Genomic DNA, 20,954 nt, shown 5'->3' with positions numbered 1-20,954 from the left:
TTGAACAGGGGGTAGTTACTGAATTCATTGGACAACAAACACCTAGTTGTGAAATACTGTAGATGTGCTATCAACAAAAATTCAACTCAAAGGTAGAAGCATCAGAATGTCTAAAAAAGTAGCTCTAACCTTGAATATGACTGGGTAAAGTGCTAAGAATAAGAGAGCCATCTATTCCATATTACACTAGAACACAGCAAACAAGGACAACAACGGTCTAAACACAGCTGAGGGCAATAGAGCAAAATGTCCACTAGATGTCAGCAAAGGGACACCTTCTACACGAAAGGAGAGAAATTAATATCTTCATTTATTTTACTTAACCTTTATTTAACTAGACAAACCAGTCAAGAAGTTAATACAGTATAATGAGCTGTGTCACCTCAGTAGTTAATGAAGCTGGTGTACAAAACAGACCTTGATGTAAGAATGGGAAGCATAGAAATAGCGCACATAGAACAGATCTACCGCTTTTTTTATACTTACTTTCAATGAGAATGACAGATCTACTGTTTAGCTCACATTTCGGTGTGAATTTGGTATGGGTCACCCAAAAAAGTAACATATTGCATCTTCAAGACTAAAAGCATATTTTTTTGTTTTAATAACTTTTTTACAATATAGCCAATATTTACTTTATGGCTGTAGTAACTAGTGAAAATCCATTCGCATACGTCGTTTCACGGACAGTCTATATCCCGGGTGCATCCTAGGTTAACTATATATACATTGGAGATTTCCTAGGTTAACTATATATACACATTGGAGATTTCCTAGGTTAACTATATATAAATAGTTGATTTCCTAGGTTAACTATATATAAATTGTTGATTTCCTAGGTTAACTATATATAAATTGTTGATTTCCTAGGTTAACTATATATAAATTGTTGATTTCCTAGGTTAACTATATATAAATTGGAGATTTCCGAATTCCTAGTTGTTTTGAACGCGTCATAGAAAGCATAACTTTACTCAACATAAAGGCATGGCTTCTTGACTTGTACATTTATTTAGTTGTTTTTCCTTCTAGGTAAATTGTCATCACGTATTGACAAAAACACACATATCAGAGTAAGCAGATTCACATGCAGGACGTCGTATGTTTTCTACTGCCACGTTCAAGTGCTTGTCTGAATTAAGAAACTCTGTCATTTCTGATTTGCCTCCTGGTTGTAAAATCAGAAATAGCGGCACGTGTAAACATACAACCCGTTAGCAGGAAGTAGTTGTTATTCCACTAAAGTCTGATCTGCACAACACGAAGCAGTCAGTGGTCGTTCAATTAAAACATTATTGGTAAGTCTTGGAATTAGAATGACTGTAATTCTTATCAAGTTTCTGTAGTATGTATGTGATATATACCAGTATCTGTGTGCTGGAGATGACTTGTCTTCTCGCTAATGGAGATCTAGATATACACCCGAGTTACCAAACTGAACATCTGAGTTAGATGCCCGTTCAAAACGACTTTTCCAAGTCCGTGGAGCGAGATTATTATTATGTTATTTGTTGTTGATGTATTTTTGACCGTTTCCAGTTGTCTTGAAATACTCAGGTGGGTTCAAAGTTCAGTTATTTTGACAACAGCATTAATGCCCAAGAAACTCCGATTAAAACTCCCGTTAGACGGCGTTATAGTGTCAAAATACGTTCGTTATTCACCCAAATATGGAGTTTCACCGAATAACCGTCTTCATTTACTCTCGTTATGTACTTCCAAAAACATTTACAAGCCTTTTTTTTGCACTTCCAATGTAATTGAGCTCTTATAGACTTCCGACCTGTGCGTGGCAGTAATGAGGGGTGAAGTAGAGGTGCCGAATAGGCATTTTCTGGAAGTACATACCGGCCGTAACGGGATTAAATGAAGATAGTTGTTCAGCGAAACTCCAGGGGCCTGTTGCACAAAACTAGGATAAGGGATTAAGCCAGGATATCTTGGTGATCCTGGCTCAATTGATCCGTAATCCGGTTGCACTAAAGATGGATAGGGGGCAGGAGGATATGTTATGGTATAAATTACCATGGAGATTTATTCTGTGGAGCTAGCCTGCTCCAGACCAGGCTAAATTCCAGGATCTATTTAATCTCATCCCTAATGTCAGTCTACAGTCACCACAAATGGAAACCAATAGTTATTTCACTGCTCACTATACATTGTTATCACATATAACTAGACCCACTGTCATTATTTAAACGTTTGTGATCATTAATTTCAATGATTTTGGATAAAAAATAATTTTTAGATTATGTTGCTATCATTAGATAATTTACAGTTTCTCATAGACTATAAGGCTATATATAAAATGATAGAATATTAGGGCCACAGAGGGGAAAAAAACACAAGTAATAATATTGTAACCGGTTGTTTTAAAGGAGGACAGTTGTTAAAATGACAGATGTGGGGCATTTCGTGAAATTGTACTTCAGTATGGTTTCATAAACAAAGACATGCTGATGTGCCAGAATATTAAGTATCACATTGTCATAAGTATCAAAACAATATGTAGCTTTTCTGCAGAAAGAACCAGCCTCATAAATTTATGACTTTATCCTTTTTCTTCAGTGTGGCCCTAGTACTCTGTCATATAAACAAATACACATTCCATATGAATATAAAAACACAATGTGTAACATTATGTTCCTTTATTGAATAAGGACAAAACAAAGCAGGTAAACCATCAGCTCCTTTCGAAACTGAAGTCACAGTGACTACAAGATGGAAAGCACAGAATCCAAGCATATTATACAAAATGATACATACACATTCAAAGGTCTGTATATAACACACCCTGCATGTCTGCACACTAAAATAAATGCAGGACAAATCCATACACAGCAACTGAACAGACAAATGAATGGATGCAGTAGCCTCCCTGCAGCCTTGTATTACACACAGTATACCGCACAAACATCATAAGAGGCCAAATTCGTAAAAAAACGAACCCAAAAAAACCCCAATTCCTCTGCCACCGCAGGACATATTTAACCAAAATTGAAAGCACACATACTAACTAAAATAATTCAACACATATTGGTCCCTCAGCAGCCGACCACTGTCGTCATCAGGGAAGATTGCCGGATTGTCCCAGTCCATGGCTGGTGGCACTCTGGGGGCCCTCTCCTTCCTCAGGCAGGCCACATTGTGGAGGACAGCACAAGCCACAGTAATATCACATGCCCTAACAGGGCTGACCCTTAATTTGTGAAGGCAGTGAAAGCGTGCCTTCAGGAGGCCAAAGGTCATTTCAACTCTGGCCCTGGTCCTGGCATGGGCATGGTTGTAGGCCTGCTGTGCTTCCTGGGGGTCTGTGAAAGGTGTCAGGAGAAAAGGCTGGCAGCCATACCCCCTGTCTCCCAGCAACACACCAGAGAATTCACCTGTCAACACAAAATCTCATCATTACTACCTCATAAACACAGTGATATTCTTGACACAGCCATGATGGTTATAAATAGGGGTTGTGGCTTACCTTGTGATAGGCACTGATAGATTTCAGAGGCCCGAAAGATTCTGGAGTCATGGACTGAGCCAGGCCATTTTGCCACAACATTGCTGATCACACAGTCAGCATTGCAGACCATCTGAAATCATAAGATGAGGAATATTACACCAATCAATGCACATCACTGGCAATGCAGAGTGTTCATCAATGGACAATATCAAAAAGTTATGTTCACCTGAACATTAATGCTGTGAAAGGATTTCCTATTCACAAAATCGGCCTCATGGGCACCTGAGGGGGCTTTTATCCTTATGTGTGTGCAGTCCACTGCACCAATGACATTGGGGAAACCTGTCACACAAAGTAATGAGTATCCTACTATGTGTTAACAGTTGTCCTGTAATTTGTAGATCCTCTTACCTGCAATCCTATAGAACTCCTCTTTGATGTCACAGAGTCTTCTGTGGCCAGGGAAGGAGATGAAGACATCTGCTAATGCTTTGATAGCCAGACACACACTCCTTATTGTGCGGCAAATTGTGGCCTTGTTCAGCTGTTCTGCATCCCCCACTGAGTACAGGAAGGCTCCACTAGAAAAAAAGCGCAAGGCCACACAAACCATTTGCTCCACACTCAGTGCATGGCTCCGTGCAGTGCGGTGCTTAATCCTGGGACCCAGTAGTCTGCATAGATACCTGATGCCATCTGCAGAAAACCTGTATCTTTCATATAGATGGTCATCAGGGAAGGCCAGTGGGTCCAACCGGTCCCTGAAGACCCTTTCTCGCCTGAAGGCTCTCCTCAGCACAAGTGCTTCTTCATCCACCACATCTCACACGAATGGGCATGCCATTGTCAGAGCAGAAAGGAACACACAATTTTGGGCCTTCATATAGGCTAGTGGCCACACCTGGTGCTGGGGGGGTGGGCAAAAGAGGGCGATGCCTTATAACGATGACTTGGTTGTACTGATTGCTGGGAAAATAAAAAAAAACTTAGAAAGATGCCACCGTCCTGTGTGCTCACAATAAGAGCTCATATGTCATGGCTCACTTGACTTTACGAGAATATAGCTAATTTTTATTTTGAGCTGTGTCATCTTCTTGGAGCTGGGGGAGGAAAGAAAAATAATGATTAATACATTTGTGTTACAGTTAGCATACAGTGTACATTGAAGGCATATCTCACCTCCCTCTCAAGTTTTTTTATTTCAAGGTCCAGTTTCCTAATTGTCCTCTTTTTTATTTCGGACTCCAGTGCAAGATTTTCCATCTTTTTCTTCTTGTACTGAATGTCTATGTCTGCCAGTTCTATTTGGCGCCGGAGGTGGTTGCCATACAACTTTCTGATAGCTTGTGAGCTCTGTGAACACAATACAATTAGCGCAGCTGGAATTTGGCAGGATGTGGTGTCCTTTTATTAATACGCACTATGTTGCCAGGCTGGTTTTCCCACTGTATAGCATCTGGGTCCTGTAAAAGAAATTAGATTTTTTGATTTTGATGAGGACTCCTCACCATTGTAGAGTAAATAGTACTTTCACAGTCTTAACATGATACCTCATGCCTTCTGGAATCCAGAGAGATGGTCTCCTCCTCATCATCGTCTCCATCATGTGCTGTTGCTGCTGCACTGGGGCCTTCACCCTATCACATTTAATCGGATTCATATTGAAGCTAGTAGACAAGACATGCCAGGCCTACAGTATGCCTTTGATGGAGTACTCACTGGATCAGCATCGTCTGGTGCTTGTGCTGGTGGCTCTAACAGGAACACAGTGCTGCCAGACACTGCAAGGCAATAGGTAAACCAAAGTCAGACAGTCCAAATTGATTCAATATGAATGTGGTTGTATCCCATGTAGAGATGGAAGGACATACCTTGAATGAAGCGGGTGGCATCTTGGGAGGAACCTATGCTCGTCTCTTTCCCCCCAGGGATCCCCTCTAAGACGGGCCTGCCTTTATTTAGCTCCAAGGCCATGTCCTCTGCTGGGGTAAGGTCAGCCTTTGGTGACCCACCACCTGTGCCTTGTCTGTGGGTATTCTTTTTCACTGCTAAAACAGTACAGACAATGTGTGAGCAGGCACCTTCTGGGTACAATATATGCTTGTGCTTTGTTAAATATTAGTCAGGGACCATACCATTCTGCAGAATGTTCTTGTATTTGATTTTGACCTGCTGCCATGTCCGTTTTGGCCCGTTCATGTTTAATCTACACACACACACACACACATTTAATGGAGTCACACTGCAAAAAATTACTTGGTATTTTTGTCTTGTTTTCAGTAAAAATATCTAAAAATCTATCATAGCTTTATACAGTGTGATGGAGTTACTTTACACAATTTCACTCATATCTGCAGTGCATTTCAATTAAAAATTTAACCGTTTCATAATTACAGTACAACTGCATTTTTGGAGATGTGAATTAAATATTTGAATTGTAATTGTGATGTTTCAGCGGAGCGGTGACTGTGTAATTGTGCACTACTTACGCATTCAGGCGGTCTGCAATACTTTGCCACGCTTTTTCTCTTTGCTTTATCACTGTGGCGGTGTTGCCTTTCTTCTTAATTATATCTTTTACCTCCTCGTATGCCTCCATGAGGATTTGTGCTTCCGACGGGGAAAAGTACGCGGCTCTAGTTGCCATGGTAAATCAGTTAATCTGTGATCTGTGGCGGGGTCTATTTGAGTGAGCCGTGAGCGCGCACCTATCCAGGATTGGTTTCACCTGGCTTAATGAATCCGTGTCTGCTCATCCTGGCTTGGTCTTTGTGCAACCAATTAAGCCTGGACGCACATGTTTTGGCTTCATTGAGCTCAGCTGAGTCATTTATCCCGGATGTCTTAATTCTACTTTTGTGCAACAGGCCCCAGGTGTTTGTGTTTATGAATAACAAATGCATTTCTACATTATAACAGAGCTATCTAACGGAGTCCGAGCGTCCTGGGCGTTAAGAGGGATTCACACGTCCAGGGAAATGCTTACAGGTTCTTTCTCGACAAATCAAAAACAACAGGAAATAATAAAATATAACAATAGGAACATAAAGTAAATGGCTCAGTAGAATAGAAAACATTTTAGCATCAGTATAATAATAATACAGGAAATGGGGATTAGGGGAAAGTGTTTTAAATTGTGCAGTATTTAACAATTTAATGTTCTATATGTGACATTGATAACTTGATAATGCACATCTACAATACTCTTCCTGTTCTCCCTAAATATAATTTCAACTCCAAAGACAAGGCTTTTTTAAAAATTTTTTTTACAAATGTTCCCCCTGCACAGCTGATCTGCGTTTCCACACCAACATGGCCCAAAAGCTGGTGATAATAGACACAGATGCAGGTATAGATGACGCCCAGGCGATAATGATGGCCCTGGCCGCTCCAAGCCTGCAGATCCTGGGGATAACGTGCTGCTTCGGGAATACTGACGTGGACAACGTCTGTCAGAATGTGCTGCTGGTGCTGTCGGTCTGTGAACGGACACAGGTAGGAACTCAGCCTCAAGAGAAGCTTCCTTTTTTTTCCCTCTCTCCAAGTGTCTGTATTTGCTTTTCTATTTTCTTGATGAGGATACGTCACCTTCATTCATACCACAATTAATATGGGGGGGGTCAGCGTAGCCTAGTGGTTAGAGCGTTGGGCTAGTAACCGAAAGGTTGCAGGATCAAATCCCCGAGCTGACAAAGTACAAATCTGTCGTTCTGCCTCTGAGCAAGGCAGTTAACCCACTGTTCCCTGGTAGGCCGTCATTGTAAAATAAGAATTTGTTCTTAACTGATTTGCCTAGTTAAATAAAGGTAAATTATATGGCTGTATGTTTCTCATAGATCCCAGTGTTCCAGGGTGCCGCTGGTCCCCTGGTGGGGGCCACCAAGGCCCTCAGCGACCACTTTGGGACAGACGGGCTGGGAGATGTGCTGGAGGATAGAGACCCACAGTGGAAGGAGAAGCTCCAGACAGAACATGCTGTTAATGCCATGATCAGACTGGTGGCTGACCACCCTAAACAGGTACTGTAGGCTCCCTATCTGACCACCCCCTAACAGGTACTGTAGGCTCCCCATCTGACCACCCTAAACAGGTACTGTAGGCTCCCTATCTGACCACCCTAACAGGTACTGTAGGCTCCCTATCTGACCACCCTAACAGGTACTGTAGGCTCCCCATCTGACCACCCTAAACAGGTACTGTAGGCTCCCCATCTGACCACCCTAAACAGGTACTGTAGGCTCCCCATCTGACCACCCTAAACAGGTACTGTAGTCTCCCTATCTGACCACCCTAATAGGTACTGTAGGCTCCCCATCTGACCACCCTAATAGGTACTGTAGGCTCCCCATCTGACCACCCTAATAGGTACTGTAGGCTCCCCATCTGACCACCCTAATAGGTACTGTAGGCTCCCCATCTGACCACCCTAATAGGTACTGTAGGCTCCCTATCTGACCACCCTAATAGGTACTGTAGGCTCCCTATCTGACCACCCTAACAGGTACTGTAGGCTCCCTATCTGACCACCCTAACAGGTACTGTAGGCTCCCCATCTGGGGTGAGTTTCCCATAACTATTCAAACACAAAGATAATGTTCAGCAATAGAAGCCTCCAGTCCGTTGGGAGACAGTGAATTAAAACTATGATCATCATTCGTCCACTAAGTTATAATAATGAGTGGAATGTGACCATTTCAAGCCGCCAAGTCTTCCTCTTCCAGGTGTCCTTGGTGGCTCTTGGGCCACTCACCAACCTGGCTCTAGCCATCAGACTGGACCCTTCTTTCCAACAGAACCTGAAGGAGCTCATCGTTATGGGAGGCAACATGGAGGGTAACGTCAATCAATCAATCATAGACAATAAGGTTGTTTCCATCTGCATCCCAAATGACATCTTATTGTCTACATAATGCACTCCTTTCTAACAGGGACCATAGGCTCTGGTCTAAAGTAGTGCACTCTGTAGGGAATAGGGTGCCATTTGGGACTTTAAAAAAAAGATATTTTGACCAGTATTTCTCCTTCCAGGTAAGGGAAATGTATCTTTATGTGGAGAGTTTAACTTTGTGATGGATCCTGAATCTGCCTTCATCGTCCTGGAGGAGTACCTCTGTCCAACACGCATAGCATCATGGGAATATTGCTGTAGGAATAAACTGGAATGGGTAATGGAGTTAGGTTCAACCTTCAGATGGCTTTTATTACTTTATCTATATATACACTGGACACTAAATTATTACTAATATAACCATTTAGAATAGCATTCACTTGATTTCTTTAACAGTATTAACTTGCATTTACTATCTCTGTACACTCCTATAACCCCACCTAATGAATGATGTGAACGGGAACACAATCATTATTAATAAAATAGTTTTGTATCTCATTGATTACTCACAGTTTGCATTTCCTAGTTGCTAAGGAATGCCCCCTTACCATGTACACTACTTAACTAAGGTCTGCCCGACCTCAACAGGACGTAAAATAAATACAAAAATATACCTCTTTTAGTTTGATTCACCAGTGTATTTTAGTTTCTGATTTATCTTGTGTGTGTAACTGTGTTTTTTCATTGGCCAGGAATTCTTTGAAAAACTGATTAACGAGGACACGCCCGCTGGTCGCTTCATGAAGATGGTCACGTCCAAGTGTTGGGGTTATTCCAAAGAGGCCATGCTGAGTAAGAGAGATGTGTACTTTGGGCCTGGCTTTGTCTCCTACGATGCTTACGCAGTGGCGGCGTGTATAGACATCTCTGTGGTGACAGAGAGTATAGATTGCGCTGTCAGGGTGGAACTACAGGGGGAGCTATGCAGAGGGATGATGGTTCTGGATCAGAGGAACATATTAAAGAAAAACCACCGTGTTTCTGTCATGAAGACCTGTGATCTGACCAAGTTCAGGCAGTTACTCATGGCTTCCCTTAGACAACCCTGTAGGAAGTAGGCTACGAGACGGACCAACCCGATGTCGGCCATGCGTTGTTGATCACCTGCTTGGGGATGACAAAAGGTGATTTTTTGGGGGGGGGGGGGGAATAAGCTGCAAGCAGCAATGAACGGGGTTCACAGGATGACAGAAAGGAGACTAGATCAGTTATTGCTTGCTTTGTTATCCATCTGCCAAAAATAATGGAAGCATGAATGAGGGATACAAAGTATATTGAAAGTAGGTGCTTCCACACAGGTGTGATTCCTAAGTTAATTAACGTCCCATCATGCTTATGTGAAAAAAGAAAGCCAGTGGCCCCTCCCCTCTGACCTTCTTCAATGGGTTTTGAGAAGGAGAGAGGATACAATTGAGATTCTCTAGGTCAAATGGGACGGCGGATATGAGGGTTTAAGTGAGACTGTTCATAACAGCGCCACCTACCGGCCATTCCGTGCCACTTATTTTGACACAGTTACTCATGGCCTCTGGTAACTTTTTTTCTCTAATTTGGCACACAGAAACTAATCTATGCAGGAGTTGTTTGACAGTGTCATGGGAAAAAAATCAGATATGTTTCACATCTTCAATGTAAACCCATAATGACAGCCTATGTTGTGTGGTCAGAGACGATAAGACCGCAATCCCACAGCCCAAGTTTGTGTTGGTCCATCTTGTCTTTAAGTATCTTCTCACAGCCTTTAGGGTGGAGTGGGCAAACTGGCCCAGAGTCTGAGAGAGACTTATCATACCTGTATGTGTAAGACATGAAACATTGTAACTAACCCAGACAACACAACAACACTAAACACTCAGGGCCTTATTTTCACATCTGATTTGTACTGTTCAATAAACTAAAATGCATTTTAAATGAATTCAGTCTACCTTTTATTTCAATTTGGTGACAGAAATGTACAGTATTAACCCTTAAAGGGGACACTTCAGGCCCTGACTCAGCTTCCCCAGTCAGATGAACTCATGGATATCATTTTTACGTCCCTTTATGAAGGAAGTTATAGGTCGTTTTGTGAACCAACGATAACTAGCGTTAGCACAACGACTGAAAGTCTATGACATCTGTTAGCATGCTAGCAGATGGAATAGACTCAGTGGCGGTTCTAGACCATTTCAACTGGGGAGGGGCCAAGCTGGGGCCAGTTGTACTGTTAGATGGGGGCCAGTTACGTTAGACGTTATTGTTGTCATATCGTTTTCTTCACTGCAGGCAAAAGACCATGTTCATAATCATTAGTGTTCCGCGTTGCCACTGTCTAATAACGGATGTAAAAAAAGAACGATAGCAAAAATGAGTTCTGTAAAAATTATTTCATACTCCACATTTAGGGGGGCCACAAGGGGGTCCAAAATTGTTGTTAACCAAATTGTAAATCAATTCCAACAAGCTTTTTTTAAATGTAATTTAATTTTTTACTTTCAGTAGAACTCATTTTTTTAAAGACATAACCTTCAATGATGAGTGGACTGTAAACAAAACCGATCCAAACTGTTCAATAGGACTGCATTCAAAGGATGTCCTCTGTTCTGAATGAAACTACATTTCAAACTGTTCAATAGGACTGCATTCAAAGGATGTCCTCTGTCATAATTACTGTGTCAGCTGTTCTGAACGAAACCACATTTCAAATCAGCCAAGAAAATAATGAAGAAAACTAGTCTGGTCCTAGACATGTTTTAGTCAAACAAAGAGCAGCATGATGGCACAAACACACTGGTATCCGGGCTAGAAAACAACCCTTAAAACAGATTGTGCATTCTGAAAGTATTTACGTTCCACATTTTGTTTTAATTCCAAAAATGGATTTAAATGTTTTCCCCCCTCATCAATCTGCACACAATACCCCATCATGACAAAATGAAAACAGTTTTTTAGACATTTTTGCAAATGTATAAAAACAGAAATACCTTATTTACATAAGTATTCAAACCCTTTGCTATGAGACTCGAAATTGAGCTCAGGTGCATCCTGTTTCCATTGATCATCCTTGAGATGTTTCTACAACTTGATTGGAGTCCACCTGTGGTCAATTAAATGTTTGGACATGATTTTAAAAAGGCACACACCTGTCTATATAAGGTACCACACCTGACAGTGCATGTCAGAGCAAAACCCAAGCCATGAGGTCGAAGGAACTGTCGTAGAGCTCAGAGACAGGATTGTGTCGAGGCACAGATCTGGGGAAGGGTACCAAAACATTTCTGCAGCATTGAAGGTCCCCAAGAACACAGTGACCTCCATCATTCTTAAATGGAAGATGTTTTGGATCCAAACTGAGCAATCGGGGGATAAGGGCCTTGGTCAGGGAGGTGACCAAGAACCCGATTGTCACTCTGACAGAGCTCCAGAGTTCCTCTGTGGAAATGGGAGAACCTTCCAGAAGGACAACCATCTCTGCAGCACTCCACCAATCAGGCCTTTATGGAAGAGTGGCCAGACAGAAGCCGCTCCTCAGTAAAAAGACACATGACAGCCCGCTTGGAGTTTGCCAAAAGGCACCTAAAGACTCTCAGACCATGAGAAACAAGATTCTCTGGTCTGATGAAACCAAGATTGAACTCTTTGGCCTGAATGCCAAGCGTCACGTCTGGAGGAAACCTGGCACCATCCCTACGGTGAAGCATGGTGGTGGCAGCATTGTGCTGTGTGGAAGTTTTTCAGCGACAGGGACTGGGAGACTAGTCAGGATTGAGGCAAAGATGAACGGAGCAAAGTACAGAGATCCTTGATGAAAACCTGCTCCAGAGCGCTCAGGTCCTCAGACTGTGGTGAAGGTTAATCTTTCAACAAGACAATGACCCTAAGCACACAGCCAAGACAACGCAGGAGTGGCTGCGGGACAAGTCTCTAAATGTCCTTGAGTGGCCCAGCCGGAGCCCGGACTTGAACCCGATTAAACATCTCTGGAGAGATCTGAAAATAGTTGTGTAGCGATGCTCCCCATCCAACCTGACAGAGCTTGAGAGGATCTGCAGAGAAGAAGTCATACCCAAGAAGACTCGAGGCTGTAATCACTGCCAAAGGTGCTTCAACAAAGTACTATTTATTATAAATGAGCTTTGTCATTATGGGGTATTGTGATGTCATTACGGGGTATTGTGTGAAGATTGAGGGAAAAACATATATTTATTCAATTTTAGAATAAGGCTGTAATGTAAACAAAATGTGGAAAAAGTCAAGGGGTCTGACTACTTTCCAAATGCACCGTATGTGTCTGCTACACACAACGTGCTTATTTCAACAGTGTAAACACTGCACCATACAGCAGTACTGAGCCACATACCAGACCAACACAACAATGCAGCATTACCTAGCTCTGGTCCAGGGTGTTACAGCGACCTGGACCAGAGCTAGTGAACAACAAATCTGAAAAGACATCCCTAGCCTGTGTCGGTAAAAACATTCCATCCATCCTTTCCTCTTGTTTAAATTCAGAGGTGTTCCTAAAATGAATCTGAATCAAGACTGTATTTCTCCCCCTCCCCTGAATAAAAAGCATGTAACTGCTGTGAACTAAATGCTAAGGGGGTTTTTTGGTTTGTGTTAGAAAGTGCTGGGGTTACCAAATTACATTTAAACCCTTTTCCAGACGGGACTCGTCGATAAAATTATTTTGTTTCGATGTATATTTAAGTGCTGTTTAACAACCGATACCATGGTACCTTTCTGATTTAGACCAGAATACATACTTGAGATCTGTTCACATAACATAAGTTGATGTAAAATATTCCATTTGCATGATTTAGATGATAATTCAGTTAAGAGTATGGATCTGTGAGGATGAGTTAGCCTGATTTCCAGCCTGTTTGTGCTACGCCAACTCTTTAGCAATCATTTTCATGCCATGTCGCCATGTTTGGCTCGATAAAGACAGCATTGGAGTTGGCACGAGTTGAAACAGGTTTGGGACCAGGCTAAGACTGAGCGCTTGTTACTCCTCAGTGGCTGGACCAGGGCTCTGAGCCATGTCTCTCAGGGCTCTGAGCCATGCCGTTCCTACACCTCCAAGGGTTGTAGGAACGGCTCATCTCAGTAGGGGCAGCGGGACGGGCCGGTGCCGGTGCCAGGCCCAGGGTGCGGATGCCGCTGGGTAAGTCTGGGAGGGTAGAGCTGGTGGTAGGAGTGAAGGAGTGTAGTGCAGTGTCTCCACTAGTGGACCAGATGGAGCAGCCAAAGGGAGTGGTGGTAGACCAAGGGTTTCTGCTGTTACCCAGGATGGACTGGAGAAACAGAGGAAATCATTTGTTTTACGTCTCAAAATATCCGACCTATATAAAACTAGTCCGCTACTTCTGTCCAATAATATCAAGCGTTTACTACTGGCGGACTGGAAAATGAATTGTAAGTTACCAGAAATACTAAATATCATGAATAGTTTTGTAGCAGTGGACCAGGGCTTCCTGCTGTTACCCAGGTGAAGAGAGGTTAACTAGGTTTATCGTTTAGTATTAACAGATCTGGAAAGATTTGAATACCAGGTGAAAATAGAGGGCCTGTCTGGACAATATATCGTTGACTTCTTTCACTCCGTGAATCAAGTGGACAAACAGAACTTTGAAATCGGCTAGCGATACCCACTTTAATAAGAATGTACCTCGGAGTGTTAAGATGGTACTGTGAAGGGGGTCTGACCACAGTGGTATATATGTTAAGAAGGTACTGTGAGGGGGTCTGACCACAGTGGTATATATGTTAAGAAGGTACTGTGAGGGGGTCTGACCACAGTGGTATATATGTTAAGAAGGTACTGTGAGGGGGTCTGACCACAGTGGTATATATGTTAAGAAGGTACTGTGAGGGGGTCTGACCACAGTGGTATATATGTTAAGACAGTACTGTGAGGGGGTCTGACCACAGTGGTATATATGTTAAGAAGGTACTGTGAGGGGGTCTGACCACAGTGGTATATATGTTAAGATGGTACTGTGAGGGGGTCTGACCACAGTGGTATATATGTTAAGAAGGTACTGTGAGGGGGTCTGACCACAGTGGTATATATGTTAAGAAGGTACTGTGAGGGGGTCTGACCACAGTGGTATATATGTTAAGAAGGTACTGTGAGGGGGTCTGACCACAGTGGTATATATGTTAAGATGGTACTGTGAGGGGGTCTGACCACAGTGGTATATATGTTAAAGTGAGGGGGTCTGACCACAGTGGTATATATGTTAAGATGGTATTTAAGGGCGGTCTTACTGAGGTGTGGACAGCGGAGGAGCTGCTGAGCCAGGAGTGCATGGGGCTGCTGGGGACGTCCCAGATAGACGTGGACGCAGAGCTCAACTCAGACCAGGTCTGCTGAGGCTCAGATGTCTTCGGGAAGGACATCCCACTGAAGACTGGAAAACGATCAAAAACACCTTTAAAACTAGCAACATATCATGTGGATTGATCCACTATAGTCTGGATCACTATAGTCTAATGTGAAATCCCCTAAATAAGCCAACACTTCACCCATTACACCACCATAAAGCCCCTAGCTGGAGACATTACACCACCATAAAGCCCCTAGCTGGAGACATTACACCACCATAAAGCCCCTAGCTGGAGACATTACACCACCATAAAGCCCCTAGCTGGAGACATTACACCACCATAAAGCCCCTAGCTGGAGACATTACACCACCATAAAGCCCCTAGCTGGAGACATTACACCGCCATAAAGCCCCTAGCTGGAGACGACATTACACCGCCATAAAGCCCCTAGCTGGAGACGACATTACACCGCCATAAAGCCCCTAGCTGGAGACGACATTACACCGCCATAAAGCCCCTAGCTGGAGACATTACACCGCCATAAAGCCCCTAGCTGGAGACATTACACCGCCATAAAGCCCCTAGCTGGAGACATTACACCACCATAAAGCCCCTAGCTGGAGACATTACACCACCATAAAGCCCCTAGCTGGAGACATTACACCACCATAAAGCCCCTAGCTGGAGACATTACACCACCATAAAGCCCCTAGCTGGAGACATTACACGACCATAAAGCCCCTAGCCGGAGACGACATTACACCACCATAAAGCCCCTAGCCGGAGACGACATTACACCACCATAAAGCTCCTAGCCGGAGACGACATCACACCACCATAAAGCCCCGAGCCGGAGACGACATTACACCACCATAAAGCCCCTAGCAGGAGACGACATTACACCACCATAAAGCCCCTAGCTGGAGACAACATTACACCACCATAAAGCCCCTAGCTGGAGACATTACACCACCATAAAGCCCCTAGCTGGAGACATTACACCACCATAAAGCCCCTAGCTAGAGACAACATTACACCACAATAAAGCCCCTAGCTAGAGACAACATTACACCACAATAAAGCCCCTAGCTGGAGACATTACACTACCATAAAGCCCCTAGCCGGAGACAACATTACACCACCATAAAGCCCCTAGCCGGAGACAACATTACACCACCATAAAGCCCCTAGCCGGAGACATTACACCACCATAAAGCCCCTAGCTGGAGACAACATTACACCACCATAAAGCCCCTAGCCGGAGACAACATTACACCACCATAAAGCCCTTAGCCGGAGACATTACACCACCATAAAGCCCCTAGCTGGAGACAACATTACACCACCATAAAGCCCCTAGCTGGAAACAACATTACACCACCATAAAGCCCCTAGCTGGAGACGACATTACACCACCATAAAGCCCCTAGCTGGAGACGACATTACACCACCATAAAGCCCCTAGCTGGAGACAACATTACACCACCATAAAGCCCCTAGCTGGAGACAACATTACACCACCATAAAGCCCCTAGCTGGAGACGACATTACACCACCATAAAGCCCCTAGCTGGAGACAACATTACACCACCATAAAGCCCCTAGCCGGAGACATTACAGCACCATAAAGCCCCTAGCTGGAGACGACATTACACCACCATAAAGCCCCAAGCCGGAGACAACATTACACCACCATAAAGCCCCTAGCTGGAGACGACATTACACCGCCATAAAGCCCCTAGCCGGAGACAACATTACACCGCCATAAAGCCCCTAGCCGGAGACAACATTACACCACCATAAAGCCCCTAGCTGGAGACATTACAGCACCATAAAGCCCCTAGCTGGAGACGACATTACACCACCATAAAGCCCCAAGCCGGAGACGACATTACACCACCATAAAGCCCCTAGCTGGAGACGACGTTACACCACCATAAAGCCTGAAGCCTCATCTGCATTGTGCTCCCCTGATTCCAGTCCTTACCTCCTGTCAGATTGAAAGAGTTGTTGGGGCCGAATGCAGAGAAGGAGTTGGCGGAGTTGAATCCTACGGGAGACCATAATCCTGAGCTAGATAGATAGAGGGAAAATGAATGGATTATTTGGAATCAAAGCGAGAAAGCGAGAGATAGAGCGAGAGAGAGCGAGAAAGCGAGAGAGAGAGCGAGAAAGCGAGAGAGAGAGAGAGAGAAAGAGAGAGAGAAAGCGAGAGAGAGCGACATGTTTACCTGTCTGAGCGGTCACTCTCCACTGAGGTCATGGGAGCTCGATTCTTCCCTTGGGCTCTTTTACCTGGGCCACTGCCACCTGAAAACCATCACACTATAGTCACAACTTGCCACCTGAAAACCATCACACTATGGTCACAACTTACCACCTGAAAACCATCACACTATAGTCACAACTTGCCACCTGAAAACCATCACACTATAGTCACAACTTGCCACCTGAAAACCATCACACTATAGTCACAACTTGCCACCTGAAAACCATCACACTATAGTCACAACTTGTATCTTAGTCAATACAGAAGTATCAGAGGGTTGACAATTTGCTATGGTAGCTCACCTGGGCTTCTGTCATATCCCGCAGCAACAGCTGCAAAAGTAGGATTGCCATTTTTGCCCGGGAGAGAAGTGGCATTAGCTAGCTTGTTCCCTGGTGTCTTCTTTAAGTTGGTCTCACTATTGGCATTGAGTACTTGGCTGTATGTTCCCCTGGTCACTAGGCTGGGGGAAGAGGGGGAAGGGGAGTAGGTCCTAGCTGAGATGGGTCTCTTCAGGAAGGCATCTGCATTCATAGTCTGGAGGGAGATCTGCTGGAGGCTGTCTGCTTCTGCAGGGAGGTGGAGAGACAGGAGAGACGAGGCAGTAGTGAATGTGGTGTTCCACAGGGATTGATTCTAGGACCTCTATTATTTATTCAGATATATCTCAACAGGGGGGGTTTCTGCACCAATACAGTAACAGTGATGAATTTCAGTTTACTCCCTGAATTGGCTTAATTGAAATGAAGATTACGCCAACCCAGGGCTGCGTCCCAGATGGCACCCTAATCCCTACATAGGGCTCTGGTCTAAAGTAGTGCACTATATAGGGAATAGGGCTCTGGTCTAAAGTAGTGCACTATATAGGGAATAGGGCTCTGGTCTAAAGTAGTGCACTATATAGGGAATAGGGCTCTGGTCTATAGTAGTGCACTATATAGGGAATAGGGCTCTGGTCTAAAGTAGTGCACTATATAGGGAATAGGGGCTCTGGTCTATAGTAGTGCACTATACAGGGAATAGGGCTCTGGTCTAAAGTAGTGCACTATATAGGGAATAGGGCTCTGGTCTAAAGTAGTGCACTATATAGGGAATAGGGCTCTGGTCTAAAGTAGTGCACTATATAGGGAATAGGGCTCTGGTCTAAAGTAGTGCACTATATAGGGAATAGGGGCTCTGGTCTATAGTAGTGCACTATATAGGGAATAGGGCTCTGGTCTAAAGTAGTGCACTATACAGGGAATAGGGCTCTGGTCTAAAGTAGTGCACTATATAGGGAATAGGGCTCTGGTCTAAAGTAGTGCACTATATAGGGAATAGGGGCTCTGGTCTATAGTAGTGCACTATATAGGGAATAGGGCTCTGGTCTAAAGTAGTGCACTATATAGGGAATAAGGCTCTGGTCTATAGTAGTGCACTATATAGGGAATAGGGCTCTGGTCTAAAGTAGTGCACTATATAGGGAATAGGGCTCTGGTCTAAAGTAGTGCACTATATAGGGAATAGGGCTCTGGTCTAAAGTAGTCCACTATTTAGGGAATAGGGCTCTGGTCTAAAGTAGTGCACTATATAGGGAATAGGGTGCCATTTTGGACACAGCAATGGATCAATGTAGATAAGTGACCTACGGTTGGTGGTTTTGGTGAGCAGTGGGATGTCCCATTCAGTAGCAGCGAACTCCTTCTCTCCCTCGACGCTGCTGCTGTGACCCAGCTCTGAGACCGAGCTGTTGGACAACCGCTTGACCCCGGGAAACGGACAATAATCCTCCAGCTTCCCACAAGGCACTGGGGGCAGAGAGAGAAAGGGAACCACCCGTCTCAGATAACAGCCTAACAGAACATTTAGAGATAGATGGAGGTATAATGGGCTAGGACTCTGGCCCCTGGGGGGGGCGAGCGTGGACTCTGGCCCCCGGGGGGGGGGCGAGCGTGGACTCTGGCCCCCGGGGGGGGGGGGGCGAGCGTGGACTCTGGCCCCCTGGGGGGGGGCGAGCGTGGACTCTGGCCCCCGGGGGGGGGGCGAGCGTGGACTCTGGCCCCGGGGGGGGGGGCGAGCGTGGACTCTGGCCCCCGGGGAGGGGCGAGCGTGGACTCTGGCCCCCGGGAGGGGCGAGCGTGGACTCTGGCCCCCGGGGGGGGGCGAGCGTGGACTCTGGCCCCCGGGGGGGGGCGAGCGTGGACTCTGGCCCCCGGGGGGGGGCGAGCGTGGACTCTGGCCCCCGGGGGGGGGCGAGCGTGGACTCTGGCCCCCGGGGGGGGGCGAGCGGGGACTCTGGCCCCCGGGGGGGGGCGAGCGTGGACTCTGGCCCCCTGGGGGGGGGCGAGCGTGGACTCTGGCCCCCGGGGGGGGGGCGAGCGTGGACTCTGGCCCCCGGGGGGGGCGAGCGTGGACTCTGGCCCCCGGGGAGGGGCGAGCGTGGACTCTGGCCCCCGGGAGGGGCGAGCGTGGACTCTGGCCCCCGGGAGGGGCGAGCGTGGACTCTGGCCCCCGGGAGGGGCGAGCGTGGACTCTGGCCCCCGGGAGGGGCGAGCGTGGACTCTGGCCCCCGGGAGGGGCGAGCGTGGACTCTGGCCCCCGGGGGGGGGCGAGCGTGGACTCTGGCCCCCGGGGGGGGGGCGAGCGTGGACTCTGGCCCCCGGGGGGGGGCGAGCGTGGACTCTGGCCCCCGGGGGGGGGGCGAGCGTGGACTCTGGCCCCCGGGAGGGGCGAGCGTGGACTCTGGCCCCCGGGGGGGGGCGAGCGTGGACTCTGGCCCCGGGGGGGGGCGAGCGTGGACTCTGGCCCCCGGGGGGGGGCGAGCGTGGACTCTGGCCCCCGGGGGGGGGCGAGCGTGGACTCTGGCCCCCGGGGGGGGGCGAGCGTGGACTCTGGCCCCCGGGGGGGGGCGAGCGTGGACTCTGGCCCCCGGGGGGGGGCGAGCGCGGACTCTGGCCCCCGGGGGGGGCGAGCGTGGACTCTGGCCCCCGGGGAGGGGCGAGCGTGGACTCTGGCCCCCGGGGAGGGGCGAGCGTGGACTCTGGCCCCCGGGAGGGGCGAGCGTGGACTCTGGCCCCCGGGAGGGGCGAGCGTGGACTCTGGCCCCCGGGAGGGGCGAGCGTGGACTCTGGCCCCCGGGAGGGGCGAGCGTGGACTCTGGCCCCCGGGAGGGGCGAGCGTGGACTCTGGCCCCCGGGGGGGGGCGAGCGTGGACTCTGGCCCCCGGGGGGGGGCGAGCGTGGACTCTGGCCCCCGGGGGGGGCGAGCGTGGACTCTGGCCCGAACCCTAACGCACATCAATAATAAAAGGAATTGGACAAAGAGAAGATCCACTATAAAGAACAGAAGAGAATCCCGAAGGTTTTGCTGTTTCTCCTAAACCGTTAAAGATCACATTGAGGAGCAGCAAAAACAGTGACGGGATTTAAAAGCACCAGTGTAAAATAACAACATGTCTCCATTACCAAGTACAGAACAATCAGACGAGTTGAGACGGGAGAGAGACCCAGGTCTGGGTTTCTGCAGAGTCCTAGCTTTAGGGGCGGTGGTGGTGAGAGCAGAGTGGATGAGGGCTTTGGATGTGAAGGTCTTGCGTTGTTTGTTCTCCAGGGCTGTGATGTAAGGGAGCTCCAGGGAACTAGATTGATCGTTTGTGTTGGTTTGTCGCTTGTTGTTTCGGGGTTTGGTTTCCTCTTTCTCCAGAGTCACTGCTGTTCTGCCCTTCTTCTTCACTGGTTCCTAAACAGACAGAACAACAAGACATTTATTCTCCCTATACCACCTTCTTCTTCACTGGTTCCTAAACAGACAGAACAACAAGACATTTATTCTCCCTATACCACCTTCTTCTTCACTGGTTCCTAAACAGACAGAACAACAAGACATTTATTCTCCCTATACCACCTTCTTCTTCACTGGTTCCTAAACAGACAGAACAACAAGACATTTATTCTCCCTATACCACCCTGTTTTAAGTCTGCTACTCCTAAGAGTGAGTGAGTCTGCGTGTGGTGTGTGTGTGTGTGTGTGTGCACGTCGCTCTCTCTCTC

At 46.5% G+C, this 20,954-nt stretch overlaps 2 protein-coding genes across 3 annotated transcripts in view; one reads left to right on the top strand and one right to left on the bottom strand.

Moving 5' to 3' along the window:
- The first annotated feature begins 1,151 nt into the window (after nt 1-1,151).
- si:ch211-201h21.5 (nuc_hydro_CeIAG domain-containing protein) lies at nt 1,152-10,260 on the top strand. Its single transcript, XM_029695368.1, has 6 exons — nt 1,152-1,298; nt 6,747-6,952; nt 7,294-7,476; nt 8,179-8,290; nt 8,486-8,622; nt 9,038-10,260. The coding sequence occupies exons 2-6, from the start codon at nt 6,770-6,772 to the stop codon at nt 9,401-9,403; spliced, it is 981 nt and encodes a 326-aa protein (XP_029551228.1). The 5' UTR covers nt 1,152-1,298; nt 6,747-6,769; the 3' UTR covers nt 9,404-10,260.
- A 2,697-nt stretch (nt 10,261-12,957) lies between these two features.
- Nucleotides 12,958-20,954, bottom strand: part of tmem131 (transmembrane protein 131) — a 118,147-nt gene continuing 110,150 nt past the window's right edge. The window contains exons 32-38 of one of the 2 annotated variants that reach the window (XM_029695364.1): nt 20,370-20,643; nt 18,555-18,713; nt 17,229-17,495; nt 16,889-16,967; nt 16,645-16,730; nt 14,598-14,740; nt 12,958-13,621 (exon numbers count right to left, since the gene is read on the bottom strand). In XM_029695364.1, the coding sequence (XP_029551224.1) occupies nt 13,340-13,621; nt 14,598-14,740; nt 16,645-16,730; nt 16,889-16,967; nt 17,229-17,495; nt 18,555-18,713; nt 20,370-20,643 (1,290 nt within the window). In that variant the 3' untranslated portion in view covers nt 12,958-13,339. The other variant, XM_029695365.1, reaches the window with a different exon arrangement.

This window comes from Salmo trutta, chromosome 17 (assembly GCF_901001165.1).
Source record: "Salmo trutta chromosome 17, fSalTru1.1, whole genome shotgun sequence".
In the NCBI taxonomy this organism is placed as follows: Eukaryota; Metazoa; Chordata; class Actinopteri; order Salmoniformes; family Salmonidae; genus Salmo; species Salmo trutta.
Note: the sequence above shows the minus strand (reverse complement) of the source record. Positions and strands in the feature narration are given on the sequence as shown.